This window comes from Dasypus novemcinctus, chromosome 26 (assembly GCF_030445035.2).
Source record: "Dasypus novemcinctus isolate mDasNov1 chromosome 26, mDasNov1.1.hap2, whole genome shotgun sequence".
Taxonomy (NCBI): Eukaryota; Metazoa; Chordata; class Mammalia; order Cingulata; family Dasypodidae; genus Dasypus; species Dasypus novemcinctus.
Window position 1 is genome coordinate 16,196,482 of NC_080698.1, and position 12,910 is coordinate 16,209,391.

Sequence of the window (12,910 nt, forward strand, 5' to 3'; positions counted from 1 at the left end):
TAATTCTCATATCGGTCACCTGTGGCCTTGATGAAGAAACAAATTCCAAATTCTGCTATGTTGGAGATCCAGCTTGCAATGTGGAAGCACGCCTGGGTGAATAAGAGTCGCATCTGAACCCCAGCCCCACACACCCTGCCCATCAGACCTTGGCAGAGGGGCTTCCTGAGCTCGGTCTTCAAAGCCTGGCTCCACTGCATACCACCTGGAGAACCTGGGCCAGCAAGTCAGCCCTCTGACCCTCCTTCTCCTCGTTTGTACAGTGAGGATAATACTACTACCTGCCTCATGCAATTACTATGAGCATAAATGAGTTCATGGAAATATGGCATGTAGCAAACACCAGCACCAAATAAGGGCTTGATAGCTGTGTGGTCATCTCATTGGGCCTCAGTTTCCCTTGCTGTAGAGAACAGATCATGACAGCATTACCTCATGAGACTGTTGTCAGGAACAAAGGCGTTGAAGCACATCCAGTCCTTAGCATCATGGTCTGGCTCTTAGCAAATGCTCAATCATGTTCAATTATTTATTAGTCGTGTTTCCTTATTAAAATGGCTACAGTGATGATTGGATCAGCAATTCCAAGAATTTAAATGTCTGCCGAATTATTTGCGATGGCAGTTCTCAGATACCAGAAGCAGTCAGGACAGATCTTTAATCAGGGTAGGTTAAAACCTCAGGGCAGGTGCCAATATTAAGTGTACATGCTTCAAGGGAGCTAAAGGTATGGATTAACTTCCCATCAGTGTGTGGGCAGCCCGCCCTGGATACGCAGCAGTGTGCAGGCTGGTACCTTTCTAAGCAGGTGACCTTGCTTGTGGGCAAAGCAGCAGAGGCTCAACCCGGCCTCCTGGACTTAAGCATCTAGGCCTGACTGCAGGCCCGGATGCTTCAGGAAGGCCCAAGAGGTAAGAGATTCCCATCCATCAAAAGTGCTCTTGCTTAAAAACGGGAACATAAGGACAGGGGGCAACAACTTCGCAGGTCCTCCAAAAAGTGCCTGACATTAAGGGCACTTCACACATGGTGTTCTGAGTCCATAAAGCGCAGAAACCAAATTGGTATTTCCCCTGGGTCGTCAAGGATCCACTGGTGGGAGATTTTGTTCTTATAATCAGTGACTCTGATTGAGACCTGGAAGTCCATTCCCTGTAATACAGTTGACATCTTTGATGGAACCAGGAGCAGAACATGTAGCAAAGAGGTTCTTTCTGCTTTGTGAGCCATAGGTTAGCTGTGGAGCTGGTGACCCTTGAAAGGACAATTTTGCATGTGTGTTTTTCCAGGGGGAAAGTGATAGCAGGGCTCTCTATTATTTTTGCCTGCCAAGCTTTCTCTCCCCTTGTTTCTATAATAGAACCCATTTTTTCCCCCTTTGGAAAGTGCCTGGCCCACAATCAGTGAGGTTGTCAATCACCTGGCCTCATCCTCCCAACACCCTTGAAAAAGGTGGCCTAGGAGTGGACACATGATTGGAAAAGGACCCGTAAGAGTCCCTTCAAGAGATTGACATGGAAGCTGGGAGAGAGGGGTCTCCTCTCTAAAAACCAGGGATGTTCAAAGCTATTGGGGACTGTTTTTGCCACCAAGTGGAGAGAGCCTAGCAGAGATCAAAATCAACCCAATGGAAAAATGAGATGGAAAAGGACACAAGGACAGAGGGTGAAAGGAAGAGAAGGAAGGAAGGAGGAAGGGAGGGAGGACAAGAATAAGAAGGAGAAAAAGGGAAGAGAGGAAAGATGGGACGAGGAAGAGCGGGAAGGAGAAGTAGAGATAGAGAAAGATTGGGGGAGAAAGAAAGGCAAAATGGGAAGACTGAAAGGGCGAGGAGGAAGGAGGCAGGTATCCCCAATAACTTAATTTCTTAATTTGAACCTCTAGATCCAGACAAACCTGAAGGAAGATTTATGCCTTGGTCATTCCTGGTAAATGATCCAATAAATTCCCTTTTCTTTCTCAAGTCAAGGGGGTTCTGAGTGATTTTAAAATGAAGATCCACGACCCCAAAAAGATGAGAAACCACTACAATCGGAGCATTTATTAGAGATGGAAGGAACTCCCTTCAGAAAGAAACAAAGTTTATTTGATGAATATAAATAAGGCGATCAGCACAAAGTACTTTTCATACACAGGATAACAAATTTATGAACTGTACATACCTTGTATGTTGTACTTCTACTAGACACAAGGTTACAACAACTGGCTAATACATGCCCACTGGTAGTTTCTGAGGGTTCCTTAGTTTTGTTATATTTTTTTCATATCGATGCCCATAATCATATGATCAATATCACAACCCACATGCCACTCACTTGAAGAAATATTACAAGAAGCACTATCAAACAAGGGTCTCAGGTCTCGGGGATACACTGACCCCTAGCAGCATTCAAACGCCACTCTACACAAAAACATCTCAGATAGAACTCAGGTCAATACATTTGAGGTCTCGTCATAAACACTGTTTCAAAAGTAAACTGAAACCCACGTTCAAATGAGCGTTGACACGCTGTTAACGTGCATACTGGATACACAAAAATCATTAAATACAAAATTGAGACTGTACATCAAAATTAAATAGGGTAGAAAGTACAAGCCTGCTTCTGCACAAAGAAGACAAACTTCTAAATGTTAGTCCATATTTTTTAAAACTTCATTATGATTAGAGGGGAACCTGCTAAAGTTTGTGCAAAGGAAATATCTTCTGAACATCACAGTGTTTGTTGTAAACCCAGAGACTATTTTTAATATATGAAAAGGGATATTTTTTGTAACCCCCAAGCATCAGAGAATATTACATGAAATGGGAGAAGATGCTATGTTAGACAGAATTTTAACATTTTAAGGGACTATATGATATACTCTCATCAAGGTAAGATCAATAATACTTTTAATCCACATAACTGGGGCAAAAAATGATCCCCAAAACAATACCGGTGAAAAAAATTGGCACGTAAGTAGAAATAGCTTACTATATGCAGTTGTTTTTTGTTTTTCTTTTTTTTCTATTTTGAGGACCCTATTTTCCCCAGTGGATTTCCTACTTCAAGTATTCAGTTGCAGAGTTCAGGTCAAGACCTGGCTACAGGAGGCAGTGAGGGCTGCCTAGTTGAGGACACCCAAACTTTTCACGGGGACGTGCTGAGGCCTGGGTTTTCAGTATGACGTTGTCAAAATGTGCTGAACGTGCTTGCAAAGAACTCTGCTTGCGTCTCCAACCAAGACCTACCTCCCTTTGATAGTTAAAGGACAAACGTGTTAAACATGACTGTGTTGCGGCTGTTTATGCGACAGGTAAGCTTTACACAGTTTGCTATACTTATTGACGAGAACAAAGCCAGAAGCAAGAAACCTGCTTGAATACATAAGGCTCCTCACGCACTGAGAATGAACAGTGTAATTCAGAGACGGTGTCGTCTTCCTCAACAAATAAGCTGTTGGTCTTTTAAATATCTCCACGGCTCATGACAGAGGTCCAGAGTTAATTGTACCAACATTTTAAAAAGTAAGAACAGTGACTAAATTCAATGCAAGACTTCGGGAATATCTGTTTAGAATCCTTTCCACAGCAGCAAAGAAAGACAACTATATTGATTAAGGCCACTCATGCTTAAAGTCACGGTTTGTCCTTTAAAAAATGCAGATTTTCATCTCCCACTTGCATACACGTGGAAGGGTTTCTTCCATTGACAAGAACATGGATCACTATAAGAGGTGCACATATTTGCCAGACTCAGTCATGAGTTGGATGAAATTATAACAACTTTTTTAATCTTCAGAGGAAGCAGTAGGAGTTTAATTCTCCTTAGTACCATGTCACTGTATGTAAAAGACCTCAAAATTCGGTCTCTTTCCCTGGCATGTGCTTTAAATAATAACTCTGTACTGACATACATGTTGTGTAGAGCTATATACAGATACACAGCTTTGTGATTGCTCATCATTCACCAATGTTTTCATGTTTGAGGCAAAAAATACTTTGGAATTCATGTTGGAGACAACTTTTAAAAAAATGTAAAATGACCCTTCATTTACAGAAGATCTAAGCCCACACTGCTTGCACAGCAATTGGAACTTGAATGTGAATGAGTCCCAGCTCCTGCATGGAGACCTGCATGTACGGGAAATGGTAAGAGTCTGAGCCCTGGCACGAACCCACTGTGGGGACGTATGGGACCCGTGGAGTAGACACACACAGGGGCCTCAGACTTTTGCCACTCTGCAGTACATGGACAGGGGGGATAAAATCATGAATGATAAAATTTAGATGCGCCATACATTGTCAGAGACACACACCATGTTCTTATAAGGCGATTTCTTGGCAAGTATTAGTGGTTTAAAGATTGATTTCATTTCCAACCTGGCCCAGAGGTAACTACTGGTTACACCATCAGAATGGGGTTCTTCGAACAGCGGATTAAAGAAATAGAGGAGGGTAAAGGCTCGCAATTTTTGGTGTTTTAGTTTCTCTGTCAAACAGTCCATGCATCTTGGTACACAAACACCACCCAAACCACTCACTCACAGCAAACTGACACTTTTTGATAATCTAATGCATGAGGAATGACCAGTTTGTCTGAACCAGCAGACTAACTGGAGCTGAAGCTAGTTGTCCAACAAGAGTTAAGATCCCATGGAGTTCAAATGTATCCACTGGTATTTAAATAACATAAATAAAATGTTATCAAATAATGATTTTCAGGAGAGATGATCCCGTTCCAAAGGCATGAATCCCAACGAGAAAAATGGAGGCTTTCTCATTTTTCACTTCCTCCGCATCCTTCCTTTCCAACATATTCGAATCCAAGAGAAACGGCGTGAGATAATGAAGGAAATATAGTGTCGAACAGAATCCCATTCAATAATGAAAGTGAAAACTCCTCTTCGGTTCTGCCGAGCCGCTCCCAGTGGTGGTGGGCAGTGATGTGAGCCGCACTGCAATAGATTATCAGAATACCGCTGCAGAGCTGCATTTTCCCTTTATTCAACCCTTCTGATAGCTGCAAGAAGAAAACACATCATTTAGCAGGGAGAGAAACTGCTGGTGTGTGCAGTGATATCGAGATAATTCTGGCAGAAACTTCCCCCTGCCCACCCCACCTGTCTTGCCGGCCCCTCCACCGCTCTCTTTAGTGGGAGGGGGTGGGTGTCAGGAGGCAATGGAGAGGGAGCAGAGTGGGAGGGCAAAGTGAACAGAAAGTTACATTATGTTCTGCAGAGCCACCTGAGAAGAGGCATCTTTCCAAATACATTGTCATAGGTCTATGTCTCCCTTGATGCAGAAAAAAAATGGAAAGGAAATATGTCAGGATGTCTCCAGTGAATATTTCTGGGTGATCAAATTGCATCAAATTTTTTTTTCCTCTCCACATGTTTCTCTTGGTTCCACATTTCTACAATGACAATAGTTTTCCTTTTTTTTTTTTTTTAACTTGGCTTTATAGAGATGAGAGATTTAAGAATTGTCAAGACAACAGAAAACTTAATGTTCCCTTAAAAACCATCTATGAGTAACAGTTTGAAAGAATATTGCTATTTACTTAAGTAGAGCTGACTGAAACAAAGCTGGCTGGCTTCCTGACATCAGTGTTGTGTATACATCTTTAATACTCACTAAAGAAAACCACCAGCTTTTCATGTGCACACGTCATGCCCGGTGGCCGGGATGTTTTCTCACTGTCCCAGTGAGGAGCGCTGGGTATGGAACACAACTGATGCCTGGGAAGAACAATGAGATGGGCGAGAGGAAGTGACCATCCCACACTACTGCTTCCAGTGATAACTTTCTTCTACGGAGATGCTCAGCTTGGTGTGACTGTGTCTCTCCCATTCACATATGGCCTTTGAGCATTTAGGGAGTTTCTGGGCATGGCAATAGTGCAGCTATCTGGGGAATATGGCAGAGCAGGGAAAGATCAAACAGACGCACACACATGCAAGTGCCATTTTTATATACAGCCCACGCTTTCCTATTCTGTGGTTGATACGCAGCATTTCTACATCACACTGGCTAATGAGAGTGCCAACCATCCCAATGTCTGCACAGGTAGGCAGTTATTTTGAGCCATCATTAAACAGTGCAAATGAAATATGTGGCTTGGATGAACTCTGCTAATTCATACTCTGAGGAGTTTGGTGTAACCCTTCTGGTTAAGAAACTTGAATCGGGGCGAAAAAAAAAAATGACTTTTGCAGAGCCAGAAAGCTAGGGAGTTCCTAGAGCAGATCATATTACTCATTCTGGCACATAAAATCTTTGCAAACTCTGTATGAAAATTTAAGTTGGAGCATGCTTTCTGTGTCATGAGCTGTGCATAGCTCTAATTCTTTTATGCACTAAGCATTTCTTAATTATTGTTTAAAGGACTGGCCAATATATAAAAAGGCCACATGATTAAAAGGTAAAGGGAACCCCCAAAGTAGTATTAAAATACAGAGGTCGTTTCTTGCAGACGGGGAAGTGGGTGAAAAATAATCACAATGAATGTCCGATGTCCTTGAAGTTTTTCCAAGTCAAAGTAGCAACCCCCCCACCCCCAAAAAAACAAAAAAAAACCAATCATTTATTCAGTTGTGAGAAGATTTCCAGCTGGGTAACAGGTCACCAAAGCAAAATCCGGTGCCTGGCAACTATAATGCACTCATTTGGGATAAGGCTTGTGCTGAGAACATGAGAAGTCTCAAAAATTATTGCTACTCCTTCAATCAAACAATCCACTCACAGGTCTAAATGGGTTGGAGGAAAAAACTCAAATGGCATTGCCAGCAGTAAGAAATGCAGATGACCCCTTAGTGATGGGTAAATAAGCATATGCTTTAGGAAAATAATACAAGGAACCTTGGCTGCCAGCAACAAGGCAATCTGGGCAGCCACCCACTGCGGGCTAATCCCTGGCCTGGCCTGCCTTACCCGATGGTGCCAGCAGCCGCAAACCCATCCCCACGCAGCCTCTCTTACAGCACCCAGCTCTGCATCCTCACGGCGGCAGCACTCAGAGCTTTCCAAGTGATGACCCATCTCATCTTGGCATTCCCCAGTTTAGAACCCTTCACCGGCCTCCCGTTGCCCTCAGGACGGAGGACGGACTCCTGGCTATGGCCCAGAAGGCCCCACCTGGCCCCTCTCCAGCTCCACTCTCACCAGACCCTCCACTCTTCATGCTCCTCCTCTGCTTAACTTGCTTCAGCAGTTCTAAGTCATCCTCTACTCCTCGTCTCACAACCCCCCCTTTCTTCAGGCATGCACTTACAGCTCTTGACCTGATCGATTCCTACTCATTCTTCAGCCTCAGCTTAGATGTCGCTTCCTCCCAGGAAGCCTTTCCTGCCTCTCCCGGGGCTGGCTGCACAGGGAGTCAAGCACATCTGGCACTGTCCTCACCAAGTGACTTGTGTAGATCTGTATTGTGCAAGATTGTGGCCACTGGCCACACATGGCTACTGAGCACTTGAAACGTTGGTGGTCCAAATTAAGAGTTCCTCAAAGGGTAAAAGCAAAAGCAAAATTTGAAAACTCAGTATAAAAAAAGGATAAACCACAGCAGTAACAACTTTTATTACTGATTTCATGTTGAAATCCTAGTTTGGACATATTGGACTAAATAAAAATATCGTAATTCGTTTCACCTGTTTCAAATCACTTTTTTTAGCAAAATTTTTATTGTCTTTTTTTTTAAAGATACATAGATCACACAAAATGTTGCATTAAAAAATATAAGAGGTTCCCATATACCCCACTCCCCACACCCCTCTCTCCTCCCACATCAACAACCTCTTTCATCAGTGTGGCACATCCATTGCATTTGATGAATACATTTTGGAGCACTGCTACAATGCAGGGATTATGGTTCACAGTGTAGTTTACACTCTCCCCCAGTCCATCCAGTGGGTCATGGCAGGATACATAATATTCTTATCACTTTTTGAATGTAGCCACTAGAGAATCCAAAATTACAGAAGTGACTTGCCTTCTATTTCTATTGGACAGCCCTGGTCTAGACTATAAACTCTGTGGGGGATAGAGGACAGACCAGTCTTGCTCCCTTAGCATCCCCTGTGCCTGTAGTTCTGGAACAGGTTGAGTCACTCATTCATTCCATAAATATTAAAGTGCACCTATGGTAGGCAGAATCCTAAGCTCTCCACCCCAGATTTCCTGCCCTATTCTCTGGCACTGGGACTATATTATGCCTATGATCACATTACTTTACATGGTAAAGGGATTCTGCAGAAGTATCTAAATTTACTAATCAGTTGCCTTTGACTTACTCAAAAGGGAGGTCATCTGCGTGTCCCTAATTTAATCTCAGGAACCCTTTAAAAGGGGAGGTTTCTCTTCCTAGCAGAAGAAGAGAAAGTCAAGGCAATTCGATGCAGGAGAGGGATTCACTGTGCTGAGGTGGAAGAGGCCATGGGAGCCTCAGCAAGTCCTTTCGGATCTGAGAGGGGCCCCTGACTCACAGCCCACAGGAGACGGGGACCTCACTCCTACCACCTCCAGGAACTATATTCTGGCAATAATCACAGTGGGGAATCTGGGAACCTCTCATATTTTTTAATGTAACACTTTGTGGGATTTATGTATCTTTTTTTAAAAAAGTTAATAAAAAACGGAAAAAAAAATATGCGCTTGGGAGTGGATGCTTCCCTGAAGCCTTCAGATTAAAGCGCAGCCAGGCTGGCTCCTTGACTTTAGCCTTCGCAGACCCTAAGCTGAGAACCCAGTCAAGCCCGCCTGGACTTTCAACCCTCGGAAACTGTGAGAAAATAAACGGGTGTTGTCTTAAGTTACTAAGTTTGTGGTTATTTGTTATGCACCAATAGAAAACTAACAGCACCTCTCTGTGTCAGGCAATGTGCTTGGTGCCCGAGAGAGAACAAGGCAAAAGACAGATACGGAGCCTATAAGTTCTCAAGAGGAAGATAGACAACAAATAGGGACACAGATCAATAAATTAAAGGGGAGGTTCTATTTGTGCTATGAAGGAAATGAACAGGCAGCCGTAACAGAGATGTTTGTGGTGGAGAGCTCGGCTTTTTTGAGCTGGAAAGGTGTCCACAATATTTCAGTTGAAAAAGCAGCTTGCAATCTCTATGTAGAGATTGATTTCATTTTTGCATAAATATACATATGCATAAACATTTATAAATGCATACACCAGATTATTATTAATATTTATATCTAGGTGATGCTTTTTTTATTTCCTTCTTCAGATTGTTTTTTTTTGGGGGGGCCAGGGCATTGGTTTTGGATTTTCTAAACCAAAGACTCTAGCATAATCCTAAAATATAAAGCTCTTTCCATTTTTACAAAATCAGTATTGAGTGGCACGGAAGCTCTGACCTGGGCTGTTCTGATGGGAATCCTGCCATCAGTTAGCAGAGGTGTGCATGGGGGGCACCGCAGTAAGATTCCACCCCAGCACAAGCGCCCTCGGGAGAGCAGGCTATAAACGTGTGGCGTCTCACAAATATTCCTTCGGACTGTTTTTCTTTGGAATAAAGACACCTGCCTGATTACGGCTTTCTTCTCCTGCCCTTTCAGCAGTGATTTGCAGAAACAGGCTGGGAGAAAGGGGTCTTTGGTAAACACAGAGGGGTTAAAGGGGAAACTGTTTAATAACAGTAGTAAAACGCAGGCTATTTTTGACATCTGGGTTAATGTCCATTACGCTCCATGTGCTTTCCAAATGTGTGCAGCGTGCCCCCAGGTACAAAAACAGACACCCATTCACAACGGCTTTGCATGCCCGCTCCTAACATATTGCACATGGTGCCCACATAAAAGGCGAGCCCCTGATAGGCCAATTAACGGCAGTCTGAAGAGGAGAGCGGCTCACTCTGGGGCAGCGGGCATCCTGCAGCACGGCCCCGCTAAGTGACGCAGCTCACAGCAAAGCCCAATAGAGTCGTTCCCGCGCGCGCACACACACAAACCTGTAACTACATCTGTGTTATTACTTAACATCTTTAAAAACGGGGTGGAATGGGTTTCCCGTTTTCCTCATGAAGATTTATTTATTATTGTTGTGATCAAAGTAGCAACAAATTATGTTAAATCATTTAATTTTCTTGATAGGAGCAACCACCTTGAAGCCATAATTCAAAAATATGAGTGGAGAGCCACATTTTCCCTTTCGAGTGGCCTCCTACAGCTCCACAGGGCAATAAAATGTAACACTTCAGAGCCCAAAGGGCTGGGGGCTGGGGCGGGTCCAGCCAGCCCTGTGCTCAGAATTGCAAACTGCTGTTGGGGATGACATTGCTTGCTGGTGAAGGCAGCAGAGGAGCTTCTTTCCTCTTCGCTTTCTGTGTGCTGGGTGCAACTCACCCACAAGGCTTTAAATCACGGAGTTAGGACAGATACGTGATGTGTACATCAAATGGCAGCACATACTGCTGTGTCTCCTTAGGATTGTGCTTGTCTTTACCACTGCGGTCGGTATCACGAGCAGCTGGCCTTTGCTGTACAGCCCCCGCCACCACGCGAGGTGCGTTTGCAGGAACGACCTCAAACAAGCTTGACGGCACCGAGACACGGGCACGGTTAGTCGCCCCTGTGCTGATGAGGAACCTGAGGCTTAGGGGAACTGAGTGCTTTTGGTCAAATTCCCCCCATCCCAGAGTCCTGATCTGAACCCACATCTTCCTACTCCAGAGCCCATTCTCTTTACCATGAGGCCACCACTTCCAGAGTGGGGTCTTGCCCATTAGTCTCGCATACCCTTTAATTAATATGTTTTCTTTTTTTCTTTTTCTTTTTGGCGATAAAAAGTTTATTTTCCTGTTAATTTTTAAAGAATAACCCCCCATTAGCTATTAAGTTACATTCTCACAAAATCATCTAATTTCCCTAGATAGCTATGTTATAATCTAGCTTTTCCTTCAGGAATAGTTTAGATATATAATATATACCTATTTACTATCTTTTTAAATTCCAGGAAAAAGAAAGACTGATTTTTTCAATTTAACAATACTATGTATATACTTTATTATTTTTTGTCTTTGTTTTTTTATGTTACATTCAAAAAATATGAGGTCCCCATATACCCCCCACTCCCCTCATCCCATTCCTCCTTGACAAACCTTAAATTTCCCTTTTAAATAGATTTATTTTAATACCATAACGCAGCCGACATTTGTCTATATGCATTATGATAATTGCATACCTATTAAAATGAAAGTGCTTGCCCACAAACACTTGGACATGGAGCGCCCATGGACATGCAGCGTCCTGCATCCCACTAGCTCTTCCTTGGAGACCATTCCCAGTGCCCAGCAATGGCTTCTCCCAGTGGGTGGCACAAGGCATGAGTTGGCCCTTCTTATCCAACCATCCCCAGCACCACTTTAGTCTACATTTTCAGCCGGAACGGCGCTTTTCTTTTTCCTTCTCGGGGCAAATGAAAGCAGAAGTGAAAATCAGAGATCTGCCATTCAGGACCAGTGTTGGGTGGTCAATATCATTTTCAAAGCACTGGTTAAATAGAAATGTATTTAATTTTAATTTTTTTTCTCTTAAAGTAATTCCCTCTTTAACTTGAGAGACTATCCAAAAGCCAAACTCTACATCAGTGTTTCTCATCCTTGGCATAACGGGCAGTTTGGTCTGGATACTTCCTTGATGTGGGAGCTGTCCCGCGCATTATTAAAGGATGTTTAATGGCATCCCTGATCCCTACCCACTAGAAGCCAGTAGCACATCCCCCTCCAAGTCAGTGCAATAAAGAAACCAGGCGTTGCCAAATGTCCCCCAGGGGACCAAATCACCCCTGTTGAGTACCAGTGGTCTTATCTATTGTTTTTGTACTTTCAGAGTTGACTTGCTGTTTTAAAGACAGTGATATTTTGATAGATCTGTACATGTATGCAGGCATGCATCCTATCTTTCCCAAGATAGGAACAATTTTTCAGAAATAAAGATCTTCCTATTTCTAAGCTGCCATCATATTCTTTTAGACATGGCTGCAAAGATTTAAAAGTGCAACAGAAAGGTATAACCTAAGCAATAAAAATAATGAAAATGTACAAATTATTTGACATAAAATAGAAATGCCACAATCCTGAGATAGCAAGACACCTAAGACACTTGCTGAGCTAAGTGAAAAGGTAAAATCTAGTTTAAATTTATAGCATTCCTTCAGTGTCCCTCTAGGAGTTTGGCATTTTGCCAGGGTTCCTTGTTAAAAATTTGTTAAACGTGTTTGGCATTAATGCAAACACAAAGTGGTCATTTGTTACAAATTCTATTGGAATGCATTCATTTAAGGCAATGAAGTAGTTACTAGAAAAGAAAAAAAATGTTCATTAAGTACATTTTAAAAATACAATGATGTATGCAGTGTGTAACTGTGGCGCCCTGGTGGCTATATAAATCGCTGACAGAATAACCACACATTGTGTTTAGTTTGAAATTGGAATCTTTTAAACATAACTGATAGAACAAAAACTGGTTTTGTTTGTTGTCAAACCGATGTTAGTCTTTCTTTTCTGAACCAGTTAAAATAACCAAAAGTTTGGCATGCAGTTTCGAACATCTCCAATCAGTGAAACACACAGGTTAAAATAATGCTTTGGGACTCTTTGGGGGTGCTGCAAATGACATCCGAGATGAGGCAGATTCAACAAACACAACATCAGCATCCTGGAGAGAGGGGGACCCCACTCGGAGGGCCGCGGTGTCTGAGGTTATTAGGTTACCTGGAGAGAGACAACCGGCCACTTTCGCCACGCAGACAATGGAATCTAGGGGCAAACCCCCTCTGCCTTGTGGACAGAGCCCGTACCTTCCCGTCCCACCTCAACTGGCCACACAAAGGAGCTCTTGCTGAGTAATAGTGACTCAGCTTGCCGAAGAAATGGGTCTAGAGTTCAGTTCGGGGGCTAGTTGACTTTACAGGACATTTGGCAG

General features: G+C 43.1%; 1 protein-coding gene across 20 annotated transcripts in view; it reads right to left on the minus strand.

Moving 5' to 3' along the window:
• Positions 1 to 2,039: 2,039 nt before the first annotated feature.
• ERC2 (ELKS/RAB6-interacting/CAST family member 2) overlaps positions 2,040 to 12,910 on the minus strand; it is a 999,838-nt gene continuing 988,967 nt past the window's right edge. For 14 of the 20 annotated variants that reach the window (XR_011647540.1, XR_011647537.1, XR_011647539.1 and 11 more), the window contains one exon: positions 2,040 to 5,000. Coding sequence is in view for 5 of the 20 variants with exons in the window: in XM_058288288.1 (XP_058144271.1) it covers positions 4,758 to 5,000 (243 nt within the window). In the remaining 15 variants the exon portion in view is untranslated. The remainder of the gene's footprint in view (positions 5,001 to 12,910) is intronic. The other 6 variants (XR_011647532.1, XR_011647534.1, XR_011647531.1 and 3 more) reach the window with 1 other exon arrangement.